This window comes from Psittacula echo (assembly GCF_963264785.1).
Source record: "Psittacula echo genome assembly, chromosome: 3".
Lineage (NCBI taxonomy): Eukaryota > Metazoa > Chordata > Aves > Psittaciformes > Psittacidae > Psittacula > Psittacula echo.
In genome coordinates, this window is record NC_137736.1 from 66014281 (window position 1) to 66033603 (window position 19323).

The following is a 19323-nucleotide window of genomic DNA, read 5'->3' on the forward strand; positions in this document are numbered from 1 at the left end:
TCTTATGAACATTTTTTCATTAATAGATCTCAGCTACTTGCATCTGCATACACAAAACCTGCATTAAAAAAAACAACAAAAACAAAAAAACAGAACATTCTTCTGGTTATTTCTTGAAACTTGCTCTGCTTTCAGATTTCATCTTACAAAGGACTGTTGCAAGCTCCAGATTAAGTTCTTTTTTTTCTTCTCTGGAACACCTGATCATCTGAAAATACTGGGGTCTGTGGGAAGGTAGCCACTCATTTCCTCTGAGCTATAGCAGTCCTTCTCATTACAATCTGAAATATCCTTTCTGAATATACTACTATCTTTCTAACAGCCCAAACTTACTGGGAAGTAAGAGGAAGAACAACAACTTTCAGACACCAGTACTTCTAAACCAACAAAGCTTCTAACCTCCACCCTTTATTTTTAGGGGAGGTAGACAACAGTGAACATGTCCTCTAAAAAAATGACGCATCTTAAAGCATCTTAAAGAAGTCATCTTTTGCTGTGCCATTTTCCATTAACCATGGCAGTTTACCAAGGTCCCAAACATGCCACAACAAAATCTCCAAAACTGGAACCGCACAGAGCTCCAGCAAGGCAACATGCTCAAACACAGCTTCATAAAAATACAATTTTACTACTTCCAAGATGAGTTCAGATCTGGAAGCAGTGCCTGTGCAATGCTGAAGACAGGCTAAACAAACCAGTACTGTGTTTCTATCCTACTCCCGAAATTACACACAAACCACCTGATCTAACTACAGATAACTCAGATTCAGTATCAGGCTCAAGTGCATCCCTTGTAAAGCCATGCAAAACTCCACATTGTGGTATATCTGCTAGGAAAAGTACCAGATTAGTGCATGGAACAAGGTCGTATCTCCCCACACCACTCTAGAGCTTTCTCTGATGCCTGTATCATCCAAATGTTTCTACTATTTAAGGTATCACATACATACCCACCACTCAGTCAAATATTTATACTCACCATTAACTCTTCATTAGCTCATCTGCCCTCTCTGAAAATACCCCCTCCCCCTTCACTGCTTCCATAGACACTCTTCACACTCTTTGCTCAATGCAATCTCTACACCTGACTACAACTAAGGAAGCATCACTAACTAATGCAGCAACTAATAGGCACTGCACAGAGGAGCTATGGTATCTCCCCAGTTCTCACAGAGAGGAAGGCAGAGATCTACCAGGGCTGACTCATACCTTGTTAAATGAGACAGGAGAAAGAGCCCAGGATCAGCGGATGGCCAGGAGGCCCCTGCCAGCTACTCACTGGTTGAATCCAGGTTGCCATTCCTCTCATTCTTGGCCACAGATAGGGGGTTAGAAAAATTAATGAGAAAACAACAGGGAACAGCCAACGTACAAGCTGTAAATACACACGCAGGAGGCTTCATAAGCCCAATCATTTGTGCCCCTTCCTGCCAGCCTTCAAACCCTTCTGGTAACTTGGGAGTAATTCCTGTTCCAACATGCTGAGCTGGAAGCTACTGCAGCCAGTTAACTCCACATAAGAAAGGAGTTTCCGGCAATCTTGCTGAGAAGCCCCTGAAGCCAGGTTAACCAATCTGACTGTGCCCAAAAATATTTAGGCTCTGAGTGTAAGATCAAAATTATCTTCTCTTTTAATCATTTTTCTTCATTTCCTTGTCATTCCAAAGAAAAGAGCTGACAAAAGCTTTCTGCAACTACAAAAGAGAGACTGAACTGCAATTCCATTACTATTCCCAGTGACAATTCCAAAAACTTTAATCTGAGAGACTTGGTGTAGAAAATGAGTAAAGGGGGAGAAGTCTGGTAATGGTACTAATGGTACATTTTCCACCCTTTCGCTTTAATATTTGCAATACTCAGTTTATTTCTGAATTGAGATTTGAAGTGCCTCCCTCCCCAGTTCCTCTAGCTCATGCTTGTCTACTACTTGAATGTTAGGTCAAGCTCTTACACATGGATGTTCAAAACTGAAGAACTTAATGGGGCCCCAGAAAAGACAAATGAAGTGACAGCTGCTTTAAGGCAAAAAGGAATGACTGACTTACTACACAGTCCACCCCATAACCTAGTTTCTGAGTATTTCCAAATTTGTTTTTACTCCCCACAAATCCTAGAAGATTCTGCTTATTTGGAGGCAGAAGAAAGGCAGGTAAGAATGTAAGGTCATCTTTCATAAGAAACAGTGCTAAAAGCCGTCTTGATTTCCATCTTTCCCCATGACAGACCTAAGATTAAATGCAAGTCCTGCAATTATCATTAGTAAAATTAATGGTATTTCAGTATTCAGAGGCCTCAGGAAAGCAATCAAAATCTTTTTAATGATATTCTGTTACTGCCTAGCAAAATCACAGGCAGAATCAGAGCTACTGTAAGAACCTGAGAACTAATTAAGGCAACACTTCACTAATTCGAGCTCAGAAGCACTAGCAACCATTTTTTCCACCAAAAAAAAAAATTGCCTCTGAGAACTGAAATGATAATACCTCTCACTTTCCAACGCAGAGAAGCTGGAACCTGATTTTAATCGCATCGGTTCCTTCCCACACAGAAGCATCAAGTAAACTCGACAGCAGTATGTACTTGCTATAGCTAAATATACTGGTAACATACGACTACCTAATTTGCAACCCTGTGAACGCATGTTCAGAAAAATATGGCAGTTTGCTGAGCTTTTATGTAACATAAATTTTAACAGAAGGAACAGTGCCTGCCGTTTTCTTTTAATTAGTATTTCATTTGGCTGTTAGCAACTTGATTTCTATAAGCCATCTCCAATGCTTCACAGTCAGTTCAGAAATAAAACGGGTATAATTTAGACGTTGATCACCAAGAATCCACTTGAACAGAAACGCAAAGGATTTACCAGCACCTGAATCAGGCCAGTATCACACACATAGAGGGACACCGCGTTGCCCCGGCAGAGGGAGAGGGTGCACCCCGCTCAGCGGTGGGTAACAAGGGGTGAGAAGGCCCCTCCATACCCCCTCCACGCGGTACCGCACATCCCACACTCACACCGTCAGAAAGCCAAGCCACCCGCCGCGATGTAGGCCGGGACGGGGCTCAGCCGCCACCGAGACACATCGGGCAGCCCCCCTAAGGCCAGCGGCTGCTTCCCCCGCCGCCCCCCGGGCCCGCAGCCAGGGGAGGGGCGGCAGCCACCATCTTGTCAGACGCCCGCCACCGGCCGGCCCCGCGTCCCCGGGCACAAAGGGAGGGCAGCGCCGGCTCCCGCAGCACCGGACTGGCAGAGAGGAGCAGGGAAACCCCCAGCCAAGGGAATCGAACCGAGTACCCCCGCTCAGACTCACCTCCAGGCGGAGGGAGGCACCGCAGCCCCGCAGGAACTCGCGGATGTTGCTCAGGCACTCGCCCTCCGTCCGTGGCTCCGGGTACACCTGCAAGAGAAGAGGCGGACGGCTCAGAGCGAGGACCGGCACGACTGACCTGCTCCCCCACCTCGCGGCGCCGAGCTGCTCGGCTCCGCTCTCCTCACCTCCCGCTCCCTCCGCAGGCGGCAGCGCCGATCGCTCCCAGTGAAGGGGTTGAACCGGGAAGTAAACACGGAGCACAGGAAATGGCGTGCGAGGGCAGGGGGCGGCGGGCAAGAGTGAGGGCTGGGGTGGCTCGGCCAGGCGCGGCCCCGGGCAACTCTGCCCAAGAGCGAGGAGGCGAGCTGTCCTGAGCTGAGCTGAGGGGAGGGAAGATGAGGGAGGAGGGGCCCGGTCCGCCCCGCCCCGGCTGCAGGCGCAGGCCCAGGCCCGACCGGTGAAGGCAAGGCGGGGACGTCCGCGAGAGCGCGCCGGGACCTCTACTCTTAGTATTTTTATTTAATAATACTAATAATAATCCACACGCCGCAGTGTCATTAACGGTTTGGTCTGCACGGTGAGGCGAGGCGGTCCCTCGGGCCCGGGTCTGAGGGGTGGCTAGGGGACAGCCCCTCCCAGGGATGGCGTCCAACCCCGCGGCTGCAGTAAGGAACGACTGTGCACAGGGTAAAACACCCACGAAGCGGGTGGCCCCGGGTCTGTGGCCCTGCTAGGGCCACCCTGGTTTTGACTTGGGTTCACTTTTAAGCGTCGGTTTAATAACAAGGAAATACATCAGAAATGCCCCAAAGATCTCGGTGGAAAAATGGCAGTACCTAGGGTTAATAATCTACCAATTCCAGGGCCTGACGTTAACGAGCTTTGTTTATCAATAGTTTATGAAACAGCAGTCTCTTCCTACCCCAGAAGAAAAGCAATTTCACAAAGAGGAAAACCTTGACTGAACTTAAAAGAGCTTTTGCCAACGCAGCTGCTACTGAAGCCATATTCATGCTGCCTTCAGTTCAACCTGCCTCCAGTTCAGCCTCTATCCTGAAAGTGTAGACTTCTCACAGAAAAGCAGCCAGCTCCATGGGCTTCAGGGCCATCGCATAACTTATTACAGCTTAACGCAAATTCTGTGATTCTGTGTGTACGTAAGCATTATTTCACAACAAATTCACTGATTTCTATGAAGCAGTTCTGCAAACAAAGCATTGCTCAAACTGGGAGATAACCAGTCCTGCGGCTCGTGTCACCTCATTCTGTTGGAAGGGGAAAGCCTAGCACAGGAATCCACTGAAAGTCATGGGAAGCTCAGGTGGCAATGCATGGTGTCATATCCTTTGATTATGCATTACACTTGGAAGTTTCCTTAGATGCACACGTATGTCAAAGCTACATAAACTCACAATCATAATGCACATCTATAGCACTGCGAACTTCACATAAGGTTGACTGCAAACACTGCATCAACCTGAAACCAAGGTAGCACCTTCACATAGGTTTATATAATATCAAAGATATCTCTGGCCCTGTGATACCATAAAAATTAACAAATACAACAGCATGACAGGGAGAACCTGGTACAAAGAAATTTAAAACACAAGTCACCATCATTTTCTAAACACAAAATTCCAATGAATCCAAATAAAAGCCACTATTTAGTAATAAAAGGAATTTGGCAGTGATAGGACTTTAAGAATTTTCATTTCCTCAAGCAAGTGTGCACATACACACACACACAAACTCCTCAAATTGTTTGGTATTATGATAAACCACTGTGGATTAAGAACAGCTCTTTTACTACACTAAAATGTAAAGGGAATGAGAAAGAAGTCCTACCTGAGTACAGGAGCTCAAAAGATAAATTCAGTAAGTTTGGAAAGTATACAGACGGTGAGAGAACCCTCCTGGAAACATCATGAGCTTCATCCCTCTTGCTTGTTATGCTTCTGAATTAGTCAATTTATTTCTTAGCTCTAGAAATCTCAAGCTTAGTCAATCATGCCAACATCCCTTCTTAGAACAGGTTCCTCAGAATCCTATTAGCAGTTCCATGTTAATGCTTCCAGAATGCTCCCTCCTCCATATTCCTAATATTTATATAATAATTATACAGTTGCAATTATAACTTTTTTTTCTTAAACTGCTTGCATAACAAGTAGTTAGGGGTTTATGTCCCTTTTTAGGTCCATACTTCCTCACCTCCTTTTTTTGCACCCACCATTTTCTTGGTTGCTTCTACTTCATTTGTGAAGGTCACTTTTCATTCTTTTCATAAAATTACTTCCACTCTCCAAACAAGAATATCCTCTAACAAGAAATCACAGTAAATCTATATTTCTCTTAAAAGAAATAAATGTCTTGCCTCATAACACTTTATTCCCAAAGTCCCCAGTACCTTACACATAGAACTCAATAATTGTAAGAAACCCAGATATATGTACTACTACCTCCTAAGAAACTGCACATAATTAATACAAGAGTGCACAGTATCTGGAATTATGCCAAAGGAGGAAAAAAGGAGGGGGAGGGAGGAAAAGAGGGACATCTTAGAGGAGGGCAAAAACTTCCAATTAAAGATTAAAGAAACAACAAGCAAAGAAAACCCAAACCCTGCAAATTGTCCTGTGTCAAGTCTGGGATTTTAGATTACATATAAACCAAAATACACCTCTGTGAGACCTCAGCCCTGCCAGCACTCTAATGCATGTTTCCAGTTAAAAATCATCTTCCCTCAAAAGAATAACATAAGCTACAGTAAATCTTTCAGAATGCCATTTCTTCTCTCACAAAACAAGGAAAAAGACTTCAGAGGCAATACGAGAAGCAGGCTACGTTTTCTCAGCCCTGTGGCTACAGTGGCATTTTTACCCAATAGGAGACAGAAGCATACCCAGTAGGAGACAGAAGCAGAACGCAAAAATATCTTAGCATTTGCACCCTGCTAAAAATTTAAAGTGTTAATGATCCCATAAAAAGAAGCCAACCCATTAAGTTATTTACCTGAGAAATCTTACTGTGATTCTGGCAACCTTCTTCTACAGATGGCTGAGGAACACAATGAGGGACATGAGTAACAAAATCAGCTCCCTTGAAAGAATCTCAAAGTGCCATTATACAGGCCAAGCCTGTGTTAAAATCACACTTAAGGTATATTACATCCTTTACATAGAGTTATAGGAAGCTCAGGAGCATGACCTCTCTCTTTTAGATCACAGTTACAGACTCACAGACTATTCAGAACGTAATAGAAGATAACGCAAGCAGACCACAAGCAGGTCAATCCTAATCTGCCTGAAAGATGGCAAATACATTCATAGAGAAAGAATAAATAAAATGAAATTAAAGTAAGGTCATACTCCAAAATTACTTAGCAAAATAAAACGTAGATTGCATGTACATAAAGCCAGCAGAATAAAGAGGTTACATATTTTCATCTCCAGTATTTTCTTCATCCTCTTGATTTCACAGACCAATCATTTATAGGAGCTCTTCTTCTCATATGGCTGTATGACTCCTAGTACAAAGAGGCCTCAGTATCCAACTGGAACCTCTGAGTGCTCTAGTAATACAAATAAAAAAAGGTTAATAGTAATTAGTAAAGACAAGGATTCCAGGGGGACCTGACAGATTCTTAATTAGGGACCGGAGCTCCACAGTGGAATTTAAAGAGAGAAGCAGAAGGTAATACACAGAACAGCAACAGTTTAAGCCAGATCTTTGTGGTTCAGGGACAGGTTCTGATTAAGAGTTAATCTCCTGGGGAGTAGCTCTGGAAATCATGGCTAGTTCAGTGAGGACACTTGTGTGATGCACTGCATCTATCAAGGAGCGGAGTACATTTTCCACCAGCCAGGAAACATGGAGAACAATGTGTGATACAAATAGATGGTGCCTAGTTAAGTGTTTTGATCAGTTTATATCTATGATTTTAATCAACAGCAGCATGCATAAAAAAGGGCAATGCAGAGACAAGCTGTATCAAAAATAGGTATGACAGGAGTGGTCTTAGAAAAAAAATGAAAAAGGCTACCGTTAGTTCATTTGGACAGGGAAAGTATATGAAGAAAATAAGCATGGAATGTGTAAAATAGTAAGTTTAAAAGAAAAAAAAACAAAACACACACAGCCCCCCAAAAACACCACAGTGCTTTGATTGCAATGGGTGAACACAAGAAAGGAATAAAAAGTAGAAGACATCTTCACCTATATGTATGGGAAACTAACTGTTTACTTGCAACTGTCTGCTGAATAAGTTGAAAAAAATGGGTCAAAGAGAGATGTATAATGTCTCCAAATACAAATTAAAATCTACCAGGAAGACAATAGAAAGAGATTGAATGACAGCACGGCTACTATCTATAAGTTAAAAAATAATCATTTATCTAGCATGACATACAGTGTGTACAACATGGTTTACTATGTAAGAAGACTATCCCAGTTACTAGAAAGCAGGAAACTAATAGAGAACATAACAGGCAAATAGAGAAACATAACAGGCAAACTAGTATGCATGTCCAGGAGACACTTAACAACGTTCTGTTTGAGAGTACAGCTGACTCGAGTCTGAAGTTCAAAGACTTGGCCTTCAAGTAAGGATACTACGGGAAAAAAATCCCATGAAGAGGGAACCCTGCACTATAAGGAACACCACAGAAGAATGCAATCCCAAAGGGAGGTGCTGTAGGGACAGGGTGGATGAAGATACAGTCCTCTGTCACAACATGCCCAAACATTTTTCCTTGCACCCTGTTCATCCTGCCTGGAGCCTTTTACAGAGGATCTGCCTTGCACCGGTAGTTTTCTCTTCAGGTTTCAGAACAGCTTGTATACACAGAGCACTACTGCAATCTTATCAGTAAAAACACTACAGATGAACACTACAGCAAAACTAATGAAAGAGTACTATTGATAACATTCGGTCCCACAGCATCTATGTTTTGCTTCCAGACCCTGTGACTGGAGCCCAGCTTCCAGACCCTTGGTGGTACACAGTGGCCCAGAGGCAAACACCTCCTGCAGAAGCACTGCAGGCTAGGGTTTGTCATCAGGCTTTATATTCAGGGATAAAAATAAGCTTAAAAAAAAAAAGAAAATCACAGGCCATTCTCACTAACCTGGGCTGTGAAGCTGAAGGTGATTGATTCACTGTCCAGCAGCTCCTACAGGTTCCTTCCCTCTCTACGGCTCCCAGCTCTGTTACCTCCTGCCAGCTCCTGCTCCCTGCAGGGCCCCTTCCTTGAGGCATTCAGGTTTCCTGCTCCATCCTCTGTCTCAGAGCATCTGCCCTCACAAATTGCACCCAGCAGGGATGGAAAAGAAAGAGTGGTATCACAGTGACATCCTCCATAGCTGCACAGGAGGACATCATCTGCTTCTTGAGGAAGTATCCATTGCTAGGGACTGATGGCTGCACTGCTGCCCCCATGGTCAGTGAACAGAGCAGGGCTCAGAGGACTGTGGAGGGAGCCCAATGCTCCTCCCAGGACAGCTGGAGTCACAGCTGTACTTTGAAGGGTCGCATCTTCCACATCTCTGAGTAAGGAGCACGCTGCAGTTGAGCCCAACCACTTCATGGATTGCACATCTTGCTGGTGGCATTAGGTGACATTAGCAGGATGCTATAATTAAACTGAAAACACACATCAGGATTCTCAGCAAGATGCAGTTTTGGTTTAGAATCAGGTGTCTTGGTGGAGCACCAGATCTCACCACAACACTGTTTCTGCGGTACTGTATCTCTTCCTTTAGTACTGACTTTTCCCAACCTGTAAAACCTGCTGCCCACAAACCTTTCAACAATAAGCCACACAGCAGTTACCATGCCCAGGTCTGGATTTTGACATGATGAAACACATGCTCTGAAAACACAGCAGGCAGGTAGGCAGCACAGTTAATAAGAGCTAGAGTCTGTAAAACACTTAAGTTCCTACACACCATGCACTAAGGTGCCCAAATTTTAAATTTCTAGGGTTCACACAAGAATTCATCTGCTGCACACAGCACAAAGGGAAAGGCAGGTGCATTAATATATGCTCTACAATTCTTACATGCTGAGAAGGATACCTGGCCTTCAAGATAACCAAGAGCTAAGACACAGCAAAAGGCAAAAGCAAGAGCTCACCTATGTTCTTGATCCCCTGCGGGACTTTAACACAGTGAGTCTTCATGTGCCTAGTGTTCCAAACTCCAGTCATCTCCTGGACTTACAAGAGTCCTTTGGAAGAACTCAAAGTGCATCCTCACTGAAAGTGACAGCTGCCCACTTTTATGAAATAATTTAGCATAGATCTCTTGCCCTTGGACACCACTGTTAATTACAGCCACAGCAGCAATTCCAGTCCCACATTTAGCCCTACTATTATACCACACAAACTTATCCCACCACCCTTCTTTTACTGTCCAATGGGCCAGACCAACTCATGAGCCACAGCTCCAAGCTTCCTCAATTTCCACCCTTCTATGCTTCCACACTTCTAGTCATATTCTATGACTAGAAGTCACTTCTGCGGTATTTTAACAAATGAACATCTTTTAAATGCCATCAGAATATACTAATCTTCCTCAGGAATCATTTTGCTCTGAGAACTGAGTTTTGCTACTTCATCCTCACTCATCTTTTAGCAAATAATTATGTTTACTGAAACGATATGCTGTGTTGGGAGGTTTTTATGCATGTAGTATTTATCCTATAATCCAAGCTTGTGTTTGTCCTCTGAGAGTGTCAAGTAGAAGGCGCTTCAAAGCAAGAACTGAGAACCTTGGGATAATTCAATATATGAATGTGGCACCAGGAACCAGAAACACTTTGGTTGACTGAAGACTCCTCCAACTCTTTCCTACCCTGCACACATTCAGAAATGGTCTTCTGCTTGACCAGCCTCCATTAACAGTGACCTACATTCAAACACACTGATGTTCTGCTTTAGCTGCTTCAGTCCCTTATCAGAAATAGCCCTCAAAAACCCAGTTCAGCTTACTTTGCAAAGAAAATTTAGAGTTAGGTTAAATGCCAGATGGATCTGCGGCAGCCTTGATAAACTTGGTTATTTGATTCTTACACAACAACTAGAGCCCCTTTTTTACTTTAACTTGTCCTGTGAAAATGATACTGTAAACCTGATACAGCTGTTTGAGCTCATCCTGTCAGATTTGCACCTTTATTAAACAATGTTGAGGAAAACAGTATGTTCTCTGCAATAGAAGAACTGTACTTTTGTCACTTCCTTTGGACTCCTATCAAATTCCCATCAAAGTCTGACTCCCAGGAGGCGGGTATTCAACCAAGCCCTAAGATAGAAACACAGTGAGTTAAAGCCACTAGGACATTCCAGACTGTAATTTTGCTTTCTCAAGTTTCTGTTATGCTCTTATATTTCACGTAAAAACTACATTAAGACAGCATTAAGAAACTGAGAATGCCAAGCACGTGAAACTTAGTAAATACAAGACTGACAGCTGCCTTTGCAACTGCAATTACAATCTACTTGCAGGCTCAGCTTTTGAACTGAACTAGGCAGGAGTCCTACCAAAGCACATGTAAGTGAGTGTGCCTGAACAATTTTATGTATGCATATAAGAGGGTGTAGTTGCAGCTGCAGGAGTAATCATCTTTCCAGTCTTTCCTAAATGCTGAGAACTCCTAATTCCTGTGGCTTTGCTTGTTTTCTTGTTATTTGAAAGAAAAGGAGGAAATCAGCGAGTGTGCAACTGTCACCATCCCCATGCAGTACCATCAGCCTCATGCTGTGGAGCTCCAAGGGTACCAGGTGCCCACAGGAAAACAAGTATTTCCCTGAAGCCAGCAAGGGGAAAAAGCCAGATGAAGTGCCGCCCCAGGTGCGGGCAGCGTTTGGGCAGGGCTTGGCAAGAACCTATCTAAAAAGGCTCCCCTGCAGAGAGGAACTGATGGGTAGGGATTCTGCAGCCCTTCTCACATAAACCCTGCAGCATTTCCCACGCAGCGTCACTGCTTTGATGCAGCACAAGCTTCAGCTTCAGGAGTTCAATCACTCAGGGTTTGTTTACACTGGGAGAGCTCTGCTGCTAGATATGCTGGCATCGCTCCTCAGTGTGGATGTAACATATGCCAGAGAGGGAATTCCTCTGCCAGTCTAACAGTACCACTTCCCCCAGTGACATTAACGAAGCCAACAAAAGCATGCCTCTGTCAGCACAGCTGCACTGGTGGAGAGGGGACGTGTGATTTTTACTGCTCTTCCCCCCTTGTCTCTGGGTGAAAATATTCCATACTATGAAGGCCCTACAGTGGGGACCCTCTCCTGGGCAATCTGCCAACATCATCCAACAGCACTTGCTGCAGAGCAGGAAAATGGAGACCTGAACAAAATGCTCTTAGACCCAAGCAGCATTTTGCAGTTTGAGGAGACCCTGCTCACCAGGTGCCAGAAGTCTGTGGCGAGGAGGGGCACAACAGGAACCTCTTGCAGATGAGGCTGGCCACCCCTTCTCAAACCTGCAGTGCCAGTGGCAGGTGATGGCAGCAACCACATTGTACAGAGAGACGCAGAAAGAGGGTGAAGTCGGGGTGAGCACAGGAGTGTCACACTGGCTGAGTATCAGGGAGTAAATCTCAGCCAGCCAAGGTGCAAGACTGATGCTGCTGCCATGCTGCCAGCTCACAGTATTTCTGCAAGCCCTGTCATGCTTGAAATGTTTTAAGGTTCAGCTTTTCAAATCACAGCAAGTGTGTAGCGACCAATTAAGACCGTTATTCAAGAAAGATGTATATTGGATTCCCCTCAGTGTTTCAAAGCCAGACTTTATTTATGTATATGTGTGTATATATATATGTACAAATACTCCCATAAACATATATAATTTGTAAACTTCAGTTTTAAAGCCAGACTTCCAGTTTTTCTAAGGCTTGAATTGAAAATTTAAACATTTTCATCTGGACAACGTGGTGCCCTCAGCTGCTAACACGCAGTAGTAACCAGAGGGAGCGTGCTAGTGGCATCCCCACTGTTCTTCCTTTTCCCACAGACACTCAGCATTCAGTGGATGGTCTAAGTAGCAGTAGGGCACCTGAGGGCTAAGGAATTGCGCTTTCTGTTGTCCATATTATGCACAGACATAGAAAGAATTTATCTAGAAATTGTGAAAAGGACATTAACAAGAGTAAGACCATCAAAGTTACATTATCTTTATGTATTTTCTTACAAAAACAATGTAATCACCAACAGGTTCCTTAATTGCCCCATTTTCTCAGGGTCTGGCATACTTAATTCAGTCTAGACCCTTACGCATTAACAGCATCTGATTTTCAAGGAAAAAGCAAACACAAGTCCTCTGCTTCCTCAGCACACACAGGCAGACTGTGTTTCTCTGGCTAGCATCCCAGTCACCTGAATTACAGAGCCAGTGCATAGATGGGAAGAGCACAGGCATCCTCCTTCAGAGCATCCGTGCACCCCTGCTCTCACAAGGCAATAGGAGTAACATGGTAAATGACAATGTGGCCAATAACAACTCCATAATGGGACTGAATGGCCCCATAAGAAGCTCACAGTAATGTTTATGAAAACAGCATGTATTCAGGAAAAGGGTACTCGTCGCTTGGGGTAACTTTCCCCTGGTGCTTGGCTCACCCTTGCAGTGCTTCCACCCTGGAGCAACAGCATCCGCACACATGCCAGGACTCCCTAAGCATGCAGTCACAGCAGGCACAGCTGCCCAGCATGGATTATTCCTGTCAGAAGCATAATAATCTCCTTGGAAGGCTCTACGTAAGGACTGTTGCTGGGGGGACAGACCATATGCACGTTAAAATGCAGGTTTTGCTTCCTGCCTCCCAGGTCTAGTCCTACAATGACCTGCTGCTGCTGCTGCAATCTCAGCTTCTGCAATACCTTCCCAGCAGATTTCAGTGAATGACGGCAGACAGTCCTTTGATTCAGCCAGGCAGACCCCGACAGCCTCACCGGGGCTGCAAGGGCAGAGCTATCCTGCCAGAAGAATTTCCCAAATTCAGATTGCTTGGGGGCAACCAGCACCTGGCAACTGCTACCTTAGGAGTAACCTCTGCACTGCTGGTAGGATGCTCATCACAGTTCCTGAGCTCTGCCTGGGCTCCACAGTCAGTTCACAGCCCACATGGTGCCTTCTGCAAAGGTACTGGGCTATAAAAATCATCACTTGTTAATAATCCTGGCTCCCAAACACCTTCCCTTTCTTCTTCTTTTGCAACACTTGAAATACCACATTCAGGTCACATCTTGTCACAACAGGACAGAAGTAGTTGGCCCTGATACATCCCTGTAAAATCAGAGGCAAGTGAACATAACTCTCGCTTTGCCAGAGCTGTAGCTGCAGGCACCCATCGTGAGGACAAGGATGGTGAGACGGCTGCCAAAAGTGGCAGCCTGAACCCTTCTTTTGGGGACTCTGACTCTCTTCTATTGCTTGCACTCATACACAACAATTCATTTGCCTTATGAGTCGTGAAGAGTTAATTTCTTCCTAAACTACAATTCAGAACAGCTCACTTAGCCAGAGACCTCCATCATTAAAGAGCGAATCATACTAATATTGGAGGTTTAGTCCAGAGAAGACTGAGAGGGGATGTCATTAATGGATATAAAGATCTCAAAAGCGAGTGCCAGAAGGATGGTGCCAGACTCTTTCCAGTGATGCCCAGCGAGAGGACGAGGAGGAATGGCCATAAACTAAAATACAAGAAGTTTCACCTCAACATGAGGAAGAACTTCTTTATGTTGAGGGTGGCAGAGCACTGGAACAGGCTACTCAGGGAGGTTGTGGAGTCTTCCTCTCTGGCGACATGCAAAACACACCTGGACATGTTCCTGTGTAACCTGCCTTGGCAGGGGGTTGGACTAGATGATCTCCAGAGGTTACTTCCAACTCTAATCATTCTATATTTATAAAAAGATCCTAATCCTTGCTGCCATCAGTCCTGATCCTATCCCAATTAATAACCAAATTAATGTAACACTGGTGCCCAATTAACCACAGGGAGAATGAGTTTTCCTTCCAGCCATGAACAAGAGTGGTGTATTTATGTTCCCGGGGCCAGCCCCATGCCACTCCTCTCATGCCTCGGTGAGGCAGGCAAGCAAGAGGAAGCAGCTTTGTCTTGGATCAGCCTCCCATGCCCAGCAGAGCAGCTCTGGGGTTGTCCAATCCTACACTTGGTGCAACAGGGGCTAGGGATGGTCTGTTTGACAGAGGGGGACCAGGGTGTGCAAGACCCAGCATGCTTCTCCATCCCTTAGCTTCAAAGCACTGAACCAGCTGCTCTCATTCCCTCCAGGAGCCTCTAATGGGAGTAGGGGGGTGCCAAATGGCTGCTGCATCACATTCCCCCTTGTGTCTTCCCTATTCTCCCTGAATGGAACAAAGCTGTCCTCAAAATGATGCTTTCTGTCGAACAGCTGACCAAAACTGAAAGTACAAACAAAACTTAATAGAGCGCGAAGCCTCATATGACAAGGAAAATTCCCGCTCCAGTTCTCATCTCTGTTTACAATGTCAAAAGTGGGTCAAATTGGTCTGCAATGGAGGAATCTGTTTGGAAAATTATCTCAGGGAGGAAAAAGCTTCTAAGTGGTAGACAACTGCACTGCAATGCTTCCATAGGGATCCTTCCCCCTGCCATCAAAGTAACTCAATTTTACAGTGCAGGGTGGAAATCCTGTAACTCGAAACCACACCTTTTCATTCAAATGACCTGAATTCAGCAATTCCATATCTCTTAGAGCAGGTAAGTCAACAAGTGTGCTCCAGTACAGATCTCTGCACTTTAAAACAATTAAGACCTGGCTGGATTTGGTCAGGGTGGGGGAAGCTGTTGGGGGATTTGTTGGTTTTGTGGTTTTGTATTATTTTTGTCTTAAATAACTGCCCTCCCTTTTGTTCCTTTGCCATGTTTGGGATAAGGTTATTGAGCTGCATCACAATGCCTAACCCAACTATTCTGTTTTATCCCATCATGGTCTCTCACAGCATGCAAAGGAATCATAATGACATTAAATGGGAGCCCAGAAATGAGAGAAACAGCTGGTAGTAACATTACTTTCCAAAGTATTTTCATTTCAAGTACTAGGAATCTGCTGAATTTAATATCTGTCCTTTGCTGTTGTCCAGGATATATGTCAGGAAGTTTTGGCTAAATTTGCATTACAATCAGGAAGCTCTGTACATTATTGTGTGCAAGGATACAAATACACAGCAATCTAATGGAAGAACATACCAACCAGCCTCAGAACCCACTAATTTGTTGTATCGACTTAAGGAAAATCTGTTGTTTGACCTTCAAGTGCTCGATTCCTTTTATGATCACACAACATTTATTTATTAAGACTCTTCTGCTAAGTACTCTCAGGGTACACAGAAGCTTTAAAAAGCACAAAATGCCAAAAAAAGATGTATAATTGCATTGCTGCACATATTGAATCCTCTTCCTGAACAGTTTTTGAAACGAAGAAATGAATTTATAGCATTTTTTAGAAAACATCTTAACAAGAACCAAACTGATAAACACTCATTCTTATTTATAATTTGTATCTTTATGCTCTCTTTGCTTTTAGTTACTATTTTGTATTTACAGAAAAAATGAGCTCTGTAAGTCTCCAAAGTGTCTGCTGATGTCAGATATTTTTAGAAAGTTATGATTTCAAATTATTCTAAGAGCTGAATCTGTGGGACAAACCTTGTATCTTTAGGCTTCAAATATGTCCAGTTTGAACTGGTGGCTTTCAGGAATTCCATTCAGGAATAAAAAGGCTCACATTTAAAATGCACTCAGTATTAAAAAAAAAGGAAAAAAAAAAGGACATAATGAATAGCAGTAGGAAAAAGGACTTTGAAAAAAATAAAATACAGGGAAGGATGTAAATTTTGTATGCATTTATTAGCAAACAAAAGAAAAAATATATGGAAATAGCTCAGACATAACAGTGGCTGAGAGCATGCAAGAAGTATCTGGTATATACTCTGAGTCTATAGGAAAAGAATATTCACAAAGTTGGATGGGAAGATGAGTTCATGAGTCTCCCTGATGTGTCTATGAATTAGAAAGTGCAATGTGAAAGACACACAAAAGTAAGTACTGCTCTCCTCACAAAAGTAAAGTGCACCTAAAAATAAATAAATAAATAAATAAAGTGTTATTTCTCCCCAAACTTTCACCAAGCCAAAGCCAGAGGGACCTCCGTCAGCTGCTCATCCAGCACCGTGCTCAGGAAGGTGGAGGCTGTGAAGCGCCAGCGTTCCTCCTGCCCTGGCTGCCGTCCCAGCCGCACATTACTCGCTGCAAACCTCACGCCTCACACCGCAAGGTCCACGATAAACCCTCCTGACAGCTCCTGGCATGCCAAGCTGGTGGTGGGGCTGGTGGCTGCTGGGAGCTCAGTGAGCTCAGCTCCTCTGCTAAACCCCCCCCTGGGTGTGGGTACTGTGAGGGAAACCTCCTGCCCGAACATCAGAGGGATTCACACCTCTGACCTGAAAAAAAAAGAGAGCCTCTCGGTCACGCTAACCGAGCTGTTCCTAGTTATACCACACACAGAAAAGCATGTTAAGTTGGGAAATGCTGCTCTAACACTTACTTATTTACTTTGTTGCTCAGTAGAGCCTGTTTCACAGATGGAGTTCAGGACCCCATCTGACTAGGCTTGACATCTGCACAAGGGGAAAGACCTTTTCTGCCCAGAAGCTCAGGACCCAGAGCCCAACATTTTGGAGAGGTGCTCAGAGACGACCAGGAGCAGCACCGTGGGATGGGCTGCCAAGACCCTCCTTAGGCTTGGTGCCAGCAGGCAAGAGAGCCTGGTGGCAAGGAGGGACAGGCAGAGCTTGCCCAAGCAGGTGGGCAACCACGCAGCGGCTCCCCATGCTGAGGGGTCCCTGCCCTCAGCCCCACATCACCCATGTAACCCTGAATGGCAGAGCAGGACATCTACCTGCTCCACAGCTGCAGTTTACAGCCCAGCACACTGGACAGAAGTTTGCACCTCTCATACCATGGCCACAAAGCCACAGCACCTCAGGAGTGGACACATCCGCTTTGGCTCTATTGCCCAAACAGCCACTCTGGGGAAGATGGCAGTGAGGAAAGCTGGTGTCAGCAACAGCAGCCTCAGCTGTCCCAGATAGCTCCACTGGCCACCATGATGAACCCCAAGTTACCCACACTCACACCACTGTCAACACACTGTCCCCACTCTCATCACTTCCATCACCCATCAACAGCACCACGGGCTCTTGCAGGGCTTCCATATCCCCACGCTACCTCCTGATTCGCTTGTGAATTTAGGGGAGCAGGAATGACCTAATGCATCTACAGAGCAGGACTCCAGTCCAGAGCCAGGACCTCCATACTATGGTACAACACAAGCAACAACCCCAGTCGGTGGCAGACTGAAGAACAGAGACAGCCTAGTCCAGCAACCCACTGAGCTCAAGGCACTGGCTTTCAACTTTGTGGGTCAGCGGACTGCTTGTAAAAGAGCCACAGAAGGTAACAAAAGCCCATTGTCAGCAGGCTCCAGCACCCGGAGTGTCCGCCAGACGCAAAAGGTGAAACTTATGGTGTTATTTTCAAGCGAGGAGTTTTCCCGTCAGCATGGCAAATGACCTTCACCAGCCTTCTCTTCCTCACCTCATCCTGGCTTACAAAGGAAAGTTTTTCCACTACGTGGGCCATTACATGTACTGTGTTGTTGAGCACCAGGTGAGACAACGGTGCTGTCCCAAGTCTTGAGGCACACCACCATCCTCCCCTCTAGCTGAGCTGCGACAGGAATTACGTGCGCACACGGAGCACAGAAAAGTTACCTGACACAGTACATTTCCCTCAAACACAAGGCAGAACGGAGCTGTAAAGCGCTTTTTCAACCCGAAAAGGACGAGATTTGTTTTCTTTCCCACAGGCTACCAAGCGGTAAAAGACCCAAATAACGCTAAAGAAGCCTTCAAGAAAACTAAGCGTCAAACGCTAAAATGTCCTTCAGAGGCTGGAAGGGATGAGCTGAATCACCCCAGGAGCGAGGTGAGGCACCAGCTATGCCAGCAGTTCCAGGGATAAGTTTGCAGCCGGTGTGTGACGCGCCAGAAAAGATCCATAACCCCCCCAAAAAAGAGAACGCTTCTCCCACGCACATCCAGCACTTCGCTCTGGAGAGCGGACCATTCTTCTGTGTGAAACACTTGCGAATCCGTGTCCCTCATCCGACCCTCTTCATCCGACCACCCCCGGGGCAATACCTGGGCTTACGCCCCCAACCCCATCCCGACCCATCGCGCCCTTCACCTCCCCGGGCCTGCGGGACCCCCGTCCCTCCCGCACGGGCTGAGGCGGCGCGGGGGGCCCGGCGGCGGGCGCGGCGGGCCCGGCTGCACAAAGGGCGGCGGGGCGGGGGGAAACCGGGCACTTACTTTGTCTATGGTGCCCGGGAGGAGACGGTCGAGCAGGCGGCAGAGCACCACCCCGTCCTTCAGGGAGGACTGGAGGAAGCCCTCGGGGTCGGAGATGGTCTTTTTGGGCGACTCCAGCACGCCCAGGGCGATCAGCCACGTAACGGTCTGCTCCGCCGAATTCATGGCGATGGCGGCGGGGCGGGGGTCGCGGCCCCCCGCACCTCCCCTCGCGTGGGTTTTGTGTGTCCCCGGGCGGGGGCTTCAGGCGGAGGCCGGCGCCGCCCCCATGTGAATGCAGATGACGACGCCCCGGCCCCGCCGCCGCCACAGACACATGCAGCTGCAGCAGTGCCGCCTCCTCCCCGCCCCCCCCCTCCCGCCGCCGCCGCCGCCGCCGCCGCCGCCGCCGCCGCCGCCGCCGCCGCCGCCCCATGACATCACTGGCAGCGGCGGCAGCCGGCCCCTCCGCGTGGGGGCAGCGCACCCGCTGACAACCGCGCGCCACTCCGCACCCTCAACCGCAAAGACCCGCGCGCCCCCCGTGGGGCGGGCGGCGGCTGCCCCCTAGCGGCAGGACGAGGCCTCCGCGGGCGCGCAGCGGGATAGG

At 46.3% G+C, this 19323-nt stretch overlaps 1 protein-coding gene across 4 annotated transcripts in view; it reads right to left on the bottom strand.

The window, feature by feature from the left end:
• ARHGEF7 (Rho guanine nucleotide exchange factor 7) overlaps window positions 1-18899 on the bottom strand; it is a gene marked incomplete at both ends in the record, with an annotated part of 119902 nt that extends 101003 nt beyond the window's left edge. For 3 of the 4 annotated variants that reach the window (XM_080612041.1, XM_080612040.1, XM_080612043.1), the window contains 2 exons: window positions 3312-3398; window positions 18735-18899. In XM_080612041.1, the coding sequence (XP_080468167.1) occupies window positions 3312-3398; window positions 18735-18899 (252 nt within the window). The remainder of the gene's footprint in view (window positions 1-3311; window positions 3399-18734) is intronic. The other variant, XM_080612042.1, reaches the window with a different exon arrangement.
• Window positions 18900-19323: the final 424 nt, after the last annotated feature.